This window comes from Indicator indicator, chromosome Z, assembly GCF_027791375.1.
Source record: "Indicator indicator isolate 239-I01 chromosome Z, UM_Iind_1.1, whole genome shotgun sequence".
In the NCBI taxonomy this organism is placed as follows: Eukaryota; Metazoa; Chordata; class Aves; order Piciformes; family Indicatoridae; genus Indicator; species Indicator indicator.
In genome coordinates this window covers 48,216,274-48,234,495 of record NC_072053.1, presented here as the reverse complement: position 1 = coordinate 48,234,495, position 18,222 = coordinate 48,216,274, and the positions used below count along the sequence as shown (strand labels likewise).

General features: G+C 40.5%; 1 protein-coding gene across 1 annotated transcript in view; it reads right to left on the bottom strand.

The window, feature by feature from the left end:
- The window catches only part of TRPM3 (transient receptor potential cation channel subfamily M member 3), a 302,338-nt gene extending 300,096 nt beyond the window's left edge, over positions 1-2,242 (bottom strand). The window contains exon 1 of the mRNA XM_054397381.1: positions 2,135-2,242. Within this exon, the coding sequence (XP_054253356.1) occupies positions 2,135-2,224 (90 nt within the window). The 5' untranslated portion in view covers positions 2,225-2,242. The remainder of the gene's footprint in view (positions 1-2,134) is intronic.
- Positions 2,243-18,222: the final 15,980 nt, after the last annotated feature.

Below are 18,222 nucleotides of genomic sequence, written 5' to 3'. Positions count from 1 at the left end.
GCTTGGATTACTGTACTTGCCTTTCCAGTGTTTGTGAATTTACAGGAGGACATATTATTTAGAAAATAAAAGGTTTATTTTTTGGCAAAAGACAGAAAAGATAAAAGAATACAGTCACCTTTCTGATGAGTGAATTTGTATACATAACCCAGGAGACTTTCCTACAAGCTGGCTACCGTGTTCTTTGGGGAATTAGGACAATGGGTCCCTGCTCCTACACGAATCACTTGCTTTGAATATGTTTAATAATAAAATATAGGAAGTATATATTGGAAGCAAAATTTTAAGCTAATTGGGAGCCTTGAAGATGCTGATATATGCACTTTCTCCAACAACCAACCAGCTCTGCTCTCATCAAGCTCCCAAAGCTGCTGGAGTCCCACCCCCTCTGCTATGTTCTCTCCTTCAGCTCACATACCCCTTTGTGCAGGATTGCTTATTTCTGGTTATTTGCACCGCTCTTGTTAACTCTGCAGGATCCACTCCCTATCTGGCCCTAAAAGGTTACAGCTGTAGCTTCAGAGAACAATTTTTAGTTAGCTCTTTTAATAATTAATTGCAATGTTCCCCATTAAAATGTGCAATAAAGAGAAGCCATACACAGGGGGCAACATTTGTCTGCCAAAAGAGAAATATTGCAGACTTCTTTTTCCCCCCAACGCTGAAAATAATAAAACTCCCCATGTCTGAGTTCTCACACCATTCGCCCCCCATAAATGTATTTCGGCTATACTGTATGGATAGTCTAATGTGTGCTTTTGGGGTTGGTGGGGGGAGCCACCCCACCATTCCCCCAAAGGGAATGAACACTTTCAGATCTGTATTTAGTCACATTGTGATTTTTCATCAGTCTAAGTTTTATCTTTCTTCTGTTTGGAGCTGCTCACAATGTTCCTGCCTGCAGGCACGGATTAGGTTTGGAAACAGAAATATTTTCTAATGTAGCCCCTTCCTGTCAGGCTGTGATAAACACCTGTGCATTGCATGTACAAGAAGTGTACGTGCAATACATGCCTGCTAAGTGCATTATCATAACTACACTACTGTTCCAGTATTTTGCATTAAGAAAGACTGACCTAATTTCAAAGCTACCCACACAAATCAAATGGTTGTATCAAACATTACCTGCTAATACACTGCTACAGTAGCCATGTTTTACCTGGCTGCACATTAATTTCAAAGCCAAATGACGAAATAATAAGACAAACAGATTAGTGGCATGAATCCAGCATCTTATAAAACATATTACAGGTTCAGAAGCCTAAGGGGATCTGAACTGTTTAAATTTTCATTGTACAATCCAATTAATTGAAGAGTTCTGAGAAGAAAAAAAGGCGCTTTTTTCAGTTTAATGTAACTTTTTTTCATCAAAAGGTTGACTCAAGATATTTTGGTTTCCAGTTACAAATGCCTCTGTAACAGCTTCACTGGGACATACAGTAGTAGTGCTACTTTGTGTGCTGAGATTAAGAGCCCTTCACTGTCTATATCCTTTTCAAATAATTCATAATTACCTCCTAGGAAAGCACATTTTAAAAGACCTTCAAAAGCACCTTCTGAACTGTGCCGCTTGGTTTAAACAAGCAAACAAACAAATCATTACCAGAAAGTTTCACTGATGCTGTCTGCGCTGCCAGTCCTGAGCCTGTTCCTACAAACAGCTTTCAACAACCTAAGGCAGTTTTGATACGCTCGCATTTTACTCCACTTCCTCTGAGTAGTACCGGACCCCTCCGGGTTATTTCTTAGGGATTTGGCAGCCCCAAAGATACCAGAGGTCTGCTCACAAAGGAGCACACCTTAGAAACGATCTCCTCCTTCATTCGTAGAAGTTCACGGCTTGATTGTTGCATGACAAGGCAAACAGAAGCATAGAGACATCCATTCACCACCCCTTACTCCCTTTATATCCTCTCTCAGACCTTTCTCAGCAAATAAACACGCAGAACTAGAGTACACACACACCATTTCGGTATCTTCAGGTACCCGCAAAGGGTTTTAAAAGCAGCAGGGAAGCTAATTAACAGTAAAGATGGGGCTATTTCCGAATTAACTTTCCAGCAACAGCGTCTGCAGTCCTCCGGACGGATGCTGAACGGCAGACACCGGCTCCCAAAGCGGACTGTCATCGTACCTTAAGTAGTCTGACGGAGGGGAGGAAGGCAGCATGGCACAGCTTCCGGATGGTCCAGTTGAGCGGCCGGGGCGCGTCGGTCTGGTTCATGACCCTCCGCAAATCCCACCGGGAGACCAGCCGCAAACCTGGCGGCGCCGCCCGCCCAAACCTCCCGCCGGGGCGCGGGCGTCCCGCGCATACCCCGCCCGCGGCGCCGCAGGGCAGGGCTGGGCTGGGCAAGGCTAGGCTGGCCCGGCGCAGGCAGTGGGCAGGGGGCTGGACTGGGTTGAGCGGGGCTGGACTGGTGTGAGCGGGGCTGGCCCGGCGCGGGCAGCGGGCTGTGTTGGGCTGGCCCGGCGCGGGCAGCGGGCAGGGGTCTGGGCCGGGCCAGCCCGCCGCGGCGCGACGCGGGCAGCGGGCAGGGGGCTGGGCAGGGCTGGGCGGCGCGGCACCGGCCGCCCGTGCTCCCGCCTTCGGAAGGCAGCCTCCTGCGTGGGAACAGCCGTGCTCATGCATACCAAATGTGACTGAGCGGAGGCGACCAGCTCGCTGCTCGGGGCAGGCTGCGCTGCTTGAGCTGAAAGGGGCAGCCCGCCTTAAAAAGAAGGCTGCAGTAAGAGCTTCTGCTTCTGCTCGCTTCCACCTGCTCTCCTTCTCGGAAAGCAGCCAGGATTGCCTTTCTCACCGAAGCTCAGCCATCCGCCCCGCTCCTCTGCTCCTCTAGGCGAAAAAGCAGGGGAGAAAGCAGGTAATTTAAATCAGCGAGGAGAGGGTTACTGGCACTTTCTGTCCTAAAGTGCTGCGAGGAGAGGGAAGCCGGCGTGAGGGGCGGGGCCAACCCTCAGCAAAGACTGAGGCGGCAGGAGATTTATCACTGTTTACTGATACAAATTTACCTAGAGAAGGCATAGCTTCAGTGATAAGGCATAGCGTTGCTGTGTTAGCGGCCGGTGGCAGCGGTGGGAAGCTGTACTATAAGACTTGAGTGCTAACATGCATGTTCTGGGGAGAAACAAACACAGATAACACTGAAACACAACAAAACTAAAACAACACCAACAACAAATCCAGTTTGGAATTCAGCTCATTTGAATATTAAACCTACGTGCAGAATAATTATTTTAAAGACATGCAAATGCATGAAATAGTAGTTCTGGGATAATTCACATTGAGCATCCCATGTTTCCATCTGGGGCTTTCTCAGCTAATGAAGATAATGTCGGCTCTCTATGTCTCATTTTTTGGAGAGGATGAAGTGAAGATTATATGAGGGAGGAGTTAGTGCAAGAGCAATCATCCTATAAAACAATGAAAATTTTAAATGTTGCCAGTAATGACTGGTTCTTACGTTATAGAGGAAAACAGCCCCCTCTCAGTGAAGTTAAATCTCTTGTAACTCAGGCTGGAAAATACACCTTCAGTTTACTTGGGCAGATTGCATTGATCTGTCATTTTCCTAATTCCTTTTAAGCCCCATATACACATTTTTTTCCTTAACATGAAACAATACTTCTGGTTTCCTTTTTGTGTAATAGTTTAGTGCAAGGGCTAAACTCCCCCACTCCACCCCCCAACTCTCCTTCCCTCTCCTCTCTGCTTAGCAGGAGATAAGAAAGGGTGGGGGGAGGGTGGGTTGTAAATGGCAGAAGGAGAGTTTTCAGTTGATTTTATGCCCCTGCTACAAAGGTATCAGATTACATCATTGTATAGAGAGAACAGAAGGAAAAGGCAAAGGAATACCCATCCAAATCTCGCAACAGGCAAGAATGCAGTCGCCCACTCAAGGCCCAGAAAAGCCAGAGGGTGACCAGTCCCTCCCTTCCAGGGCCACAATGCTGCACAGCCGTAGCTGTACATTCATGATCCTGATAGTGGGGAATATTATGTGGTTCAAGCCACTACATTTTTTAAATTTGTTTAAGGAGAAAGAATTCTGGGGATAACAGGGAAACTAAGTCAATATCATTAGATCCTCCGAACTTGCCTAATACTCCACTGAAAAGACAAAATTAAGTATGTAGGAGAAAATATCCTGATTTTAAATAGCATGCACCTTACAATGTGTGTGGCCTCGTAACTTTGCTTTATTAGAAAGGTAATAATATGCAGCAATTAAGCTTTTGGGCTTCATGTTAAAAAGAAAGTAAAATATTACAATATATCAGAAACAAGGACTCCCCATGCTCCTAAGACCATACTTTTTCCCTGTCCCCCACCCCCTAAGCCATACTAATAACATTTCTTTACCCTTGAAGGTAAGGAAAAAGTTTCTTGGGAAGGTACCAGATGCTTCATTACCTTGACTCTTTAACATTCTGCATTAGGCATCAGCCATAAAGCAAAATGTTCAGCCCATGTGCTGGGGACAGTGGAGACAGAGGAGTCGTATCATGCTGCTGTTCTTTCCAATAAGTAGAGTAACAAATCTCTGAGGAGGCTAAAGAGCTGAAGACAGTAAGGAAACATAACATATAGCTTTAATAAACTAATAATAGCGAGCCCAATGTATCTTCCAGCTTCCAGGGAGAGCTTTCTGTCTTTGAGATGAGCTCTATCACTGCCTTCTTCTGCAAATAGTACCTCAGGGACGAGATTTGTTACATTCTACAGTGTTTAATATATATCAACCTTATTTCACAGGCTCATTTTCCATGGCTTTCCACCTTGCTTAGTTATTTCTATTCGCAAAAGGTGAATGAATGCAAGTATGTTAGCTTCTGTTAGTGACAGCAAGGAAGCTTTGATGGGCAGGACATAACCATGGTAGGGGAGCTTCACTTCCACCACGAAGTCCTTGAGTTTTTTTGGATAGATCATTTAATCCCTGCTTGGCCTTCATTTTCATTATTTTTAAACTTTATTATATGTCCCTCATCTATAAGCAATACTGCAGTGACTCCGAAGCTCTTGAGTGTAAATCTGAGAAAAGTGAAGCTGTGAGGTTTCTTTGTTTTGGCAGCGGCCTCCAACAATTTTTTGTAAGCATAAATGGTGAAGGTTTAGAAAGCAAAGAAGGAAATTCTGAAAGGTTGTTTGGTTTTGTGCTTTTCTTTTTTTTCCAGAGATGTTGACAACAGTGATTTAAAAATAGAGTAAAACATTAGGGAGATATTTATTTTTCTTTGTTTTGTAGAAGTTTATCACTTCAGTGAAAAACTCTGTTTAAATCTCTCATTATATCCTGTTGGAAAAAAACAAGTGCTCAGATCTTCTATAGAAGGCCCATTAGAAGATGGAAAAATGTAACAATTCCACTAAGATTTAAGTTCCTGCTTTGCTAGAGCTTGAATACAGAGCTGCCACTTTCGTATTGAAACACTTTATCCCTGAAGCATGCTCACTGCACCATCAATATACACATCTAGTTCTTTGTCTCTTGCCATGAAGCATCTTTTGTACCATAGGTACCATGCTGGTTCCTGCAGTACAGAGAAATTTTTGTTCTTCTTTAATCTACTGTTCACGGAAAGCATACTTAAGAGCGCCTCATAATAATAGTCCTGTAAGTTAAACAATATTGAAGAGTGCATCAGTGAACCGAAACCTATGTATATAAAAGCAATACATTTGTTTTCAACACACTCATATTACAATTGATTTGCTTTCATTTTTTGTGATTTCTTGCCAAAAAAATAAAATAAAATTGAAAAACAGAAAAATAAACTGTTATACATACATGATTTTATACTCTTAATAGTGTTTGGGAAAACTATGCTTAATTTTATGCCTGCCGTAACATCTTAATGGACCCAAATTTTCTTGAAGCTTAATGCAACTGATAATAAATTCATAAAATTTCTCCACTGCTCTCACATATTTTCTGTTCACATTGTCCATGAGGTAGATTTTTCTGCTGTTGTTTCTAAGGCACTTCACAGCTCTTAACCACATGTGCATACCCATTACTCCCTCTCCCCCAGACACAGACACACATATTGATGAAGTGTCTATATACTTATTAAAAGTTAATTAGACAATTTGTTCTAGGCAGGCAATTCTGTACAGTTTCAAGCCCATACATAAACAGTATTGTATGTACTTAAACTACAGCTTTTTGCAATTGACTAAATGCCAGAATAAAGGGTATTCTTTCAGTGTGCTTAAGTTTTATGGGTGTGTGAATTATTAAATTATTCCATATTCCTACTCACTACCACTTTGAGGTCAGCGTTAAGTACTACTTTGAGGTCAGCTTTAACTGATCTGCATCTGGCTTTTGCCTGGAAAAGCACCTAGCTCATATTTCAGGGATACCACAGCACAGAGTCACTGTAGAGAACCAGGGGAAAAGAACTTGTACAATAGCTGGAGATCTGGCAAGTGCAGACACACCTAATGTTCCCTTGTCAGAGGTATTATCCTAGACACTCTGTTAGACTGTTCCCAGTTCCATAATAAGCAACTGGAGATGGAGGCTCAAAATCAGACTATACACACACAAAATGGAAATTTTAGCAGCTATGTCAAGCAGCCTTCACCGTTATTTGTTCTTTCAGTTCTGCAATTACTGGCAGAAAGTCCTGATAATCTGCACCACTTTACCATCAATTGCTCTCTGCATACTTGTAAATCTACCTACCTTAACTATTGAAGCTGTATCTCTAAATAGTGTATTTCACCATTAATTCATCCTCAGTCAGTGTTTTGCAGCCTTTTAGACTTTCTCTTTGAAAGGGATTGCAATACATTGGCATATAAAGTTTTTATTTTGGGAATAAAAACATCCATGGTTATTGTTACTTAGAAACAAATGCTGCATTTTAAATTACAAGCTATCTTAATTTAACCTCACTTTCAAGTATAGGCAAGCTGTTAGTTCTGTAACCTCTATAGCAGAAATTAGGCTGCTCAGTCATTCAATTTTCTGCTTGTGTTAAAACTTTCTTCTCCATCTTTGCCACTGTGTTCTTATCTGCACCGTTTAACTTTGTATTAATGCTTTCTCAGTTATCACAGAATCACAGAATGTTAGGGGTTGGAAGGGACCTTGGAAGATCATCAGGTCAAATCTACCTGACAGAGCAGCATCACCTAGAGGAGGTCACACAGGAAGACATGCAGGTGAGTTTTGAATGTCTCCATAGGAGACTCCATAGGGCAGCCTGTTTCAGTGTTCTGTCACCCTCACAATAAAGTTTTTCCTTATGTTCACGTGGAACCCCCCATGCTCCAGCCTGCACTCCGTATCTCCTGTCCTGTCACTGAACATGACTGAGAAGAGCCTGTCTCTGTCCTCCTGTCCTCTTCACACATATATAAATATTAATGAGGTCACTCCTCAGTCTCCTCTTCTCCAAGCTCGAGACCCAGCTCCCTCAGCCCCTCCTCACAGGGGAGACATTCTACTCTGTGCTAGACTCTTTCAAGCAATTCCCTGTCCTTCCCGAGCTGAGGCGCCCAGAACCAGACACAATACTTCAGATGTGGCCTCACCAGGGCAGAAGGGGAGAAGAACCTCTCTTGACCCACTAGCCACACCCCTTCTGATACACCCCAGAAAGAAGCATGATTAGTATCTCAGCAACAGGTATGTCTCACTGTGACAGTCCTGGGGTTATGATCTTCCATAATAGCTACCTGTAAGTCTTTGTAGCGTAGTGTTTGGGTCATGTTTTAGTCAGAACTAGTTGTTTTGACTTTACTATATCAAATTCTTATCTTGTTTTGACCTGTAAAATAATTTTCTCTAACTTTTCCAACTCAGATGTGAGCTTTACTGAATTATGTTGGTGTAATACTTTCCTACAGGTAAATTGAAAATATTTTCTACTCTTGATTATCTTGGTAACATGAAATACAGAAAAAGTATGAAAATTCATGAGAAGCAGCAGTTCACTTGACTGGTAAGCATTTCAATAAAGGCCTTTTACAGCAACTGTCTTGCAGTAGGGTATTTCTCTTCATTTGCTGCAGACATAAGCAGTGTGCAACAAAAGCATCTTTCTCATCTCAGCTCATAATTGGAAAGTAGTTTAGTGTCCTTTGAAAGTGGCAAAGGATTACAAAAATCTCTACTGCCTTCTGCTATGGAGCTGTAAAGAACCAAGATAACCAAATTATATTTTTTACATGTACTGTGTACCTGCATGCGTCCCCCATCAGCATTACCCGCCTCTCAAAGGCAAAGACCTTACCCTAGAGCACACCATCTTTGAATATTGAGCCTCCTGCAACCACTTGGCTCAGACTTGCAAGGATGAGTGCATTTGGTGTTTCAGGGATGAGCACGTATGAGCACATTTTGTGTTTTACCTGTCTGCTTTCCTGAGAGTTGCCTTCCACCAAATTTTTATCATCTTCAGCACGCAACAGTGCAGGCAGTGCACTGTCTTTAACACACTTCTAGCCACTCAGATAGCTCTGCACCAGTATTCATATTGGTTTGGGGAACCAATCTGGCCAAAAAATGCATATGGTGAAAGGTGTCTCCTGGTGAATAGATGAGTCACCAAAGCTGAAAAGACCATACTGGGGCACCCTCATACTCATGAGGAAACATCTCAGTGACTGATGGCCCAGAAAAGGTAGGCACAGCAGGCAACACCACAGAAGAAGCTGCAGGAAGACTGTCAAAAGAATTTTTAACAGTCTTCTGCTAACAGCTAACAGCAAGGAGTCCTTGTTAAAGAGCCAAAATTATGCTTATTACACAAGTATTATGAATTAACTAAGTGTATACTTAAACTTTCATTAGGGAAGCCTTCACAAAACATTCAGACCCACTGGAAAGTTAAGCTAACACAGGAGTTGTAGGTGTATTTTATTCACACCTTTTGTGTTTGTCTTCTGTCAGGCAATGGGAGGAACACTTAGAGATCTGTTGATGCACTTCATCCCCTGAGCATTTTCAGGTTTTCTTTTAAAGAATACCACAAGGAAAAGTGTAAGATTGGCATCTTAATGAAATTAATCAGAAGAGGAATGGCAAAAGCTGGAATAAGTTGTGCAACAAAAAGTATTCTTCAAACCCACATTTTTCAAATGCATACAAGTCCTGTGTTCCACTTCAAAATACACTTCCAAACTGACCACCTTGATTAAGTCTGGTTTTAGTACTCTACAAGTTTTGTTTTCATTCCTTTTAAGTTACATACCAAGTCCACACACATTCTTGTTATGGGTTCACAAACATGTACAATTTTACACCCTTATTATCACTGGGATAATTATAAGCACATTCGTACATCAACACACTCTGGATATCAGTATTTTTCAAAATGTCTGTTGCATTTATTATGGAGTCACATTTAGTGGCAATTTAGTGGCAAACTTTGGGGCCTTCTAGGCTGATCACTTATCAAAGCTGAAGGAAAAGTAGTTAATGCCCTCCAGGGACAGTAATCTACTTTTCTGCCTAGACACAACAGATGGGTGTCATGAAAAGTACCAGATGAGGGCAACAGTAAAGAGAACACCAATTGTATCAAATAAGATGTGGTCTCAGCTTGCATTTGCCTAATCACTTCATGGGGATGCTGTTGGAAGGCACCAAGGTAGGTGTCTGTAAAAATTAAAGAAATTGTCTGCACTGACTTAATAAAAATCTTTCTATGTCTGACAGAAGACTCAAACCTGTCTGGCATGTATACCACCATCACATCTGACATTCTCTCATAGTGTTTTATGGTTTTTATTGGAATCTGATATTGCATGTAAAGTTTTTATTTCTGAGGTCCTGTGACTGTAGATACAGGGGAAATTACTGAAATTATTACTGAGTTATTGCTCATTAGGAGGAAACATTTTTTCCAATATTTTTTTTCTTGAAAAGAGAAAAGAAACTCTACTTGTCTTTTTAATATCAGTTTTACTGTTGCTCTTATATTATTTAAACCCATTTCCTGTTCAGAAGTAAGGCATGGTTTAGTTTCCTGCTTAAAAAAACCCACAGATGTAGGAAATCATAAACTAAATCCTCATCATTATACACTGCATCACATTTATTTCACATTTTATAGATTTGAAAAGCCATCACTCATACTCCAAGAACGCTGACTCAAACTGTATTATTTTTGGGAGGGGGATTTTAAGATTTGTTTTTTTAAACTTTTATACTGAGTAGCAACAATACTTCTCTAATTCATACAGTTCTAAACTCTTAAGCTAGACAGCAGAGTGGAGCTGGAATATAAAACTGTGCTGCAGAAGAACCTATCTTTTTAAGTAGAGCACAACTATAGTAGTAGTCATTGCGGACTACTTACTTATTTAAGAAGACAAGCTGCCCATGCTTTTCCACATCTCCAAAGAAAATACACATAACTGTTCAGATGTAGTGACAGCAGAACCCATAGGATCAGGAAAACAGCAAAAGAAAAGAGGACTATTTTTTCTTTAAAATGTCAGTCAGTTATGCAATTGGTCTCTGCAGTAGCCATTAAATATGCGGTTTCTAATACTGCACTGTACTCATGGGTCCCCTATCACTACTATGAAACTAGCCACTCATACCAACACTAAATTGATATATCCCACTGGCAGTGTGGAGCTGCTGGAAGGCTTTCCTAGGGGTTCTTTTTTGGTGTACCTAGGAAGTATTTGTCAGGTTGATATCCTCTTTGTAGACTGCACTGTAACATCCAACAGGCATAGCATAGCAGTTATTTTTAAAGCACTCTGTTACTTAAGTCCCATGATTTGTACAGTTCTACTAATTCTACTTCTGATTAGGAATCCTTATTAGTAAGATTCTTCCTGGTTTGTTTGCACTAGACTTTATGCCTTTTTTGTGTTATGTATAAATTATCTGTTATATTTGGGACACAAGTCATGAATTATTTTTCAAACTCATAAAAAAGACTTTCTGATTCTTAACGGAAGAGAGCATTTATGGACATGTTTTATATATCATTTTACTATAGCTATTAAGTAAATTGACTGAAGCTGGACAAGCATAAGCAAGTTAGAAATTCTTGGGAGAAAAAGCCTTCTGGAAAAAAACAAGATGTATCTGTACAAATATTTGCATCAAAATCTTTGATGCTTGTTTTTTGAAATTATTTGATTTTTAATACAAACTTTAAAAAAATAAGCTCTTAGGAATATTTTTTTTAACATGGATTTTTTCACAAGTTTTATTTAACATAATGTTTCTGTGAAAAGAACTGCACAAATTCTATGCACAGTCTGTTTTTCTACCACAGTTCATGCAACAAGCAGATTAACATTTATGTACTCTTGGAATTAATACATTTAAACATATTTTAATGTTTTTTTGCTTATTTATAGAAATCTTCCATTTACTCTCCTGAAGGGTTTGCATTGTTTAATTCTTTTCTTTATATCAAGACATAGTTTGACAGCTGTAAACTAGCCTTTTCTCTGGTGTTCTGTAAAAAATATACAGATGAAAAGTGTTGCATTATTATCAGCAATCTTGTTGCCTATATTTTTTTCAATTATGGACTTATTTTTCAATTTTTTTTTTAAATGTAATCACCAGTAATAGAAAATCACATATTAGGCCATTGCTTTTGCACTACCGATGTAGTGTAGAAGGGGTACCAAAATATAACATATAATACCAGAAGGTATCAACTGACTTGAAAATTCCATTAATTATTTAGCTTATCCAGCTACATGTTATAATTACTGTAACCAGTTTAACTACTGGGAGAGAAAAATTCCAGCTGAAATATCTTCAGACTTGAAAGCACTACTGGATCTTGTGCAAGGTAAAAAAACCTAGCTTTTTCCAGTGTTAAGCAATATACAAGTTACATTTCAAGCATACTTGGCACAAAGAAGGGTCAAACAGGTAAAATAAAAGCCCATTGTCTCTCATCAGACATTTTGACATCCACACAAACCTCAGTGTTTAAAAATATTTTGAGATGAGGAACTAGAAGAAAACTGAATTGGACTTAAGCGCAGTCAGAGTACCCAATAGTAACCTTAGTTATATAGTGTATCTTTTTGTGGAAAAATCTACTTTTATGTACTAAAAATAAATTCTCAGTCTCATAACATATTTATAAAGAAAGCCTTCTCATGCGTGTATCCATGACAACCTAGATTTATATTTTGAGCTCCAGAAAGTTGTTACAGCATAGCTTACATAAATTACTTTAAAGAATGTAACAAGATAAGACAGTTTGCTACCTGAGGTATTTAATTTGGCATAATATACAATATTTCAATGATATTGAAGCATACAGGAAAACAAAAGCATTGTGGTTTGAAACCAGTCTTGTTATAAAATAAATGAATTTTTAATACAAGGAAAATATAGAAGCTTTTTATGACAAAGCACACTGGAAATTAAAACATCCCTGAAGACTGTAATTGCATATTAGCATGCCATAGTTGGAAAAGCAGAGAAACATAACAGAAATGTGAAGCATACATTACCTGAAATAAATAAAACTCCTTTTATTTACACTTGTATGTTGCCTGCTGGGATTCCATCTGGACTGCTTTGGGCACAGGCAATGTTGGGGTTTTTTTTGGGTTTTGTTGTTTCCCCCCCCACCCCCCGTCTTACCTGGGGAAAAGGGCTTGCTTTCACTATACTGAGAATTACTAAAATCATATTTCTGTTATACTTGTTTTCTTTTTACATTTGACTTGAGGAACATAATGTATTACTTTTATAATAGTCACACAGTCCGCTATTTTCGAGTACAAATTATAACAGTGAGAAGATACTTCATGAGATTTTCCAAAATAAGCATCCATGATTTTCATAGTATTTTGTTGTCAAACATGTATTATCTTCCTTGGACAGATGCTTTGAGGGAAAAGAGATATGATCATTTCAATAACTGTTTAATAAGCTATTAAGTATTTAAGAGGTGTTGCCAACAACTATTGCTACTATGAAAATTGTTTTGTGCAGAGCCTCAGACTGTGAGCCAGGAAAGCAAACAAAGCAGACAAGCTCATAGCAAAGTCTTCCTTTGAAAAACCGTGTGACGTCCGGAACACACTGACAGGCAGCTTGGCGCTGAGTGGATTCATTGTTTCTAGACCTACACTAGGGCCCTGGGGGCTCTGTTCGTGTGGGATCCTCAGCAGAGAAGTATCCAGTGAAGGACTGCCTGACAAGATTAAAGTGTACTTCAATACCTCCATCAAATGCAGCACCACAAAGTTCTGAAAGCCCCATACAGTTGCTACAAGGGCTGCAACCCAGCCATGAGCTGTGCTTTGCAAACTTCTCTTCTGACCACAAAAAAAATACCAGAGGTTAGGCTGATACTCGAATGGCACAAAGCTTTGCAACCCGTGCTCCTGAGGCAGAACCAGAAGGTGAGAGGGGTGTTTACTTTGCATGTGTTCCCCACAGGTCAGCTGTGGTCTTTTGTGGCCTGAACTGTGGCCTGAATGTGGAACATAAGAACTGAGTGTGTCTTGACAGCCCCAGCTGGTAATATTAATAAAGCTTATTTGATGGATTTGCTCTGCTGTGAAGGAGAGTTTCAGGAGAGGTGGAAGGAGAGTATGGGGAGGGGTGGAAAATCAGTATTTTGTATCAACATTTAGATAGCATGAAGTTGCAACTATACTTCTTGTCTACGGTAATCCTCTATACAGTAAATGAAGAGCTTTTCTTTCACACACTTTCAATTAAAAAAAAAATCCTGAAAACTGCCCTTTTTTTCAAAGATCACCTTAAAATATGTTTGCTGTCTAACAGTTCTTAAGAAGTAAGCTTGAATGATGTCATGTGATGGGCTGGGCACAATGAAATATAAAATCAAAATAAGTGCTATTAAAGCCTAGTCTTCCTCCTTCATGCTGTTTTTCCATGTTCGTCTGACTTAAAAAGACCAACTCAGTGAAGTTACACCTGCCTCTACTTGAAATGTCACTATGCAACTCTAATTAGAGAATGAAAACAGACCTTTTTCAAGCATAGCATTGCACACATTAGCTTGTATTTTTAAGTAGGATACTGTTCATGAAACCACATAGGATATTCATAAATCATATAGTAGTTTTGAAATATCCTTAAGCAGACATTTCAGGAATAGTATTAAACTAATATATGCATAATTAGAGATGACAAAAATTAAATATTTTAAAGTGATTGATTAATACTTTAAAGAAAAACTTCACAAGTCTGTTTGATCAGCAGTTTGATCATTTGGTCATCCAATAATTAAAAAAACAAACACCTCTTAAAAATAATTATTTTTTTTATGAACAATTGATCCTCCAAAATGTTCACTCACTGTTACAGCAGAGCAGTAAACAAGTGCACCCAAAACACTTGAGTATTGCATACTAAACACAGGCATAGAGCAGGTTCAGCAAGTTACACAGAACTCCATCCAAGTAAGTTCCACAGTGGCATCAGCCAACTACTTTGCTTCCCTTCAAGGCCCATGGACTTGTGTGTGCCTGATCTGTTTAAACATTCCCTAACCCCCACTAAGGTAAGTCTTCATTTCTCTGAACTGTCCCGCTGGTGCATGTGGCCTTGGATTCCTGAAAGCAAGTCTTACCAGTAAAAACCAAAACAAAGAAAGCACCAAGTACATTTTTTTAACCATCTCCTATGTCACTAGGTTTCCTGCCCCATTCACCAATGGGCCCACATTTTTCCTATTCTTCCTTTTTTGCTGATATTCCCACAAAAGCCTTCACCAGATTCAACTGCAAATGGACTTTGGCTTTCCTAACTACATCTCTGCATGCTCAGAGTGTGTCTCTGAATTCCTCCTAGGCGTCTTGTGCACTTCTTTTTTATATCAGAGTTTCATCAGAGGCAACTTGGTTATCCATGTAGTCCTCCACTTGATTTCCAGCTTGTCAAGAGCAGGCAATTCTTGGGTGGATCACCTTGAAAAATCAACCAGTTTTCCTGGTCCCTTTTCTCCAAGACCCATAAGATTCTCTCAAGTAGGTCCCTGGACAGGCCAAACTGTGCCTCAGAACTCCAGGGTTGTCAACTTGCGTTTTTGCTTTTTTCTCTTCTCTCAGACTCCTGAACTCTCTCATCTTGCGATCACTGCAGACATGGTTGACCCTGACCTTCGCATCCTTGGTTAGGCCTTCCTTGTTTGTAAGTATGAGGTTCATCAGAATGGAGCTCTTTGAAAAAAGGGGAGCTCTTTGGCTCTTTGATCAATTTTGTCATCAAGTTGTCAGCAAAGCACTCTAGAAGCTTCCAGTATCACTCATGTTTTCTGTGCTGCCCCTCCAGCAGCTGCTATTGTGATACAGGACTGTCATGATGACCAAGGCCTCTGAAAATGAGACTTTTTCCTATTTTTATAGAGGCCCAAATTATTTCTTCTTCCTGGTCAGAAGAGGTGCATGCTCCAGTCTCGAAGAACAAATCTATTCCTATTTGTGAAGCTGACAGTTTCTACAGAGAGGTGCTGAGTCTTTTCACACCTTCAGAGGTTGTGGGGGAGCCTTTGTAGACAAGTACTTCTTGGCTCATAGCAATGATATCAGAGTCCTGGATTAGTTTGCCTCTTGCCATTGCAGGACTGTAAGTCCTAGGATGAGATAGTCAGGTATGTTCACACCAGCAAAGCCATGTTTTGTAGCTTAGACTTTATACAAAATCCATTTCAGCTTAGGAAGTAAATGTTTTATGTAAGAACTTTCGTAAGAACTTTGTGTAAGAACGTGCCATCTTCACTGGTAAGGGCTCTAGCCACACTGACCAAGTCCCAGAAGGCAAAGGTAAGGACTGGGAAAAGAAAAATCTGCCCACTATAACCAAAGATCAGGTTTGTGACCATCTCGAGATAGACAGGTTTGTGACTATCTGAAGGTACAGAAGTCCGTGGGGCATGATGAGATCTACCCGAGAGTCCTGAGGGAGTGGACAAATGAAGTTGCCAAGCCACTATCCATCATATCTGAAAGGTAGCAGTCTGGTAAAACTTCTGCTGACTGGAAAATGGGAAACATAACCCACATCTTCAAAAAGGGAGAAAAGGAAGACCCCAGGAACTATAGGCTACTCAGTCTTACCTCTGTGCCTAACAAGACCATGGAGCAGACACTCCTGAAGGTTTTGCTAAGGCATACAGAAAATGAAAAAGAGGTGATTAGTGGTAACCAATTTGGCTTCAGCAAGGGCAAATCGTGCCTGACAAATTTTATGATGGAGCTACAGGACCAGTGGGTAAGGGAAGAGCAATTGATGTCATCTACCTGGACTTGTGTAAAGATTTGACACTGTCCCACATGACATCCTAGTCACTAAATTGCAAAAACATGGACCTGTGGGGTGGGCCACTTGCTGGATAAGGAATTGTCTGGATGGCAATACTCAAAACTTGCAGTCAATGGTTCAGTGTCCAGTGGAGGCTAGTGGTATCCCTCGTGGGTTGGTACTGTACTAGTGCTGTTTAACGTCTTTGATGGTGACATGGAGAGTGGAATTGAGTGCACCCTCAGCAACTATGCAGATAACACCAAGATGTGTGGCCCAGTTGACATGCTGGAGGGAAGGGATACCATCCAAAGGGACTTGGACAGGCTTGAAAGGTGGGCCAATGCCAACCTCACAAACTTCAAGAAAGCCAAGTGCAAGGTCTTGCAAAAGAATCTGGGCAATCCCAAACACAAATACAGGCTGGGCAAGGTGTGGAGAGCAGTCTCAAGGAGAACGAGTTAGGTGTGTCAGTCAGTGAAAAACTCAACATGAGCCAGCAATGTGTGCTTGTAGCCCTGAAGGTGAACTGTATGCTGGGCTGCATCAAGAGAAGTCTGACCAGCAGGATGAGGGAGGTGATTCTGCCCCTCTACTTCGCTTTTAGGAGACCCCACCTGGAGTACTGCATCCAGTTCTGGTACATCCAGCGTAAGAAAGACATTGAACTGCTGGAAGAGACCAGAGGAGGGCCATCAACATGATAAGAGGCCTGGAGCACCTCCTCTATGGGAACAGGCTGCAAGAATTCCGGCTGGTCAACATGGAGAAAAGAAGGCTCTAGGGAGACCTTCCAGTGGCCTTCCAGTACCTAAAGGAGGCCTACAAGAAAGCTGGGGAGAGACTTTTTACACGGGCTTGTAGTGATAGGTTGAGGGAGAATGGCTTTAAGCTGGAAGAGGGCAGATTTAGTTTGGATATTAGGGAGAAATTCTTTAAAGCAAGGGTGTTGAGACACTGGAACAGGTTACCCAGGGAAGCAGTTGATGTCTCCTCCCTGTATGTGTTCAAGGCCAGGCTAGACAGTGCTTTGAACACCTGGTCTAGTTGAATGTGTCCCAGCCCATGGCATGGAACTAGATGATCTTTAAACCAAACCCAAACCATTCTATGATTCTATGACTTTTTGGGGGGGTTTTGATTTACATCAAAATCCAGGTACTTGAACAGTATAATTGGTAGTGGCACTATACTTACTGTAAATTTCTGTTCCTACAAATGGTATCAATCCTGAAAAATTATAAATTTTAACTTTTTTTTTTTTTTTTTTTTAAAGCCCTATTTAATTACCTTGCATCCATTTTCACTTATATGTAGACTTATCTATAAGGAATGAGTGACTGGCAGTTTTGCACATCCACTGTATACATCAAAGAAAGGAAATTTATTCTTGTCCATAGTGCATTATAACTGAGAGGGAAACAACATGCAAATACTTGGGATGGGAATGATGAAGGTACAAACTGTGAAATTATTACTGTGAAATAAACTAACCACACAGTACAACTTCTACTGGTATCTCAACTAAGTCTAAAAGCACTCTCCTGGCAGACATGGAGACATTCAAGATCCATCTGGATGTGTTCCTCTGCGACCTCTGCTAGGTTCTATGGTCCTGCTCTGGCAGGGGGCTTGGACTTGATGATCTTCAGAGGTCCCTTCCAACCCCTAACATCCTGTGATCCTGTGATTAAAAATAAAACATCAGGAAGCCACATTAAGTGCTTTCAGAGGTCTTCATATCAGAGACTGCTGTGGTTTATTAAATACTGATCAAGTAATAAAGACCAGTGAGTATTATATGCATTTGACTTTTTTAGAGGAGAGGAATTTGGGTAAATAAGTCTAAGTGGGATCCTGTAAATTCATCATTACATGTAAAATCTAGTTTATTAAACAATTTTGTACCAAAAAATAATGTCGAATCACAGAATTAACCAGGTTGCAAAAGACTTTCAAGATCGTCAAGTCCAACCTATCACCCAAC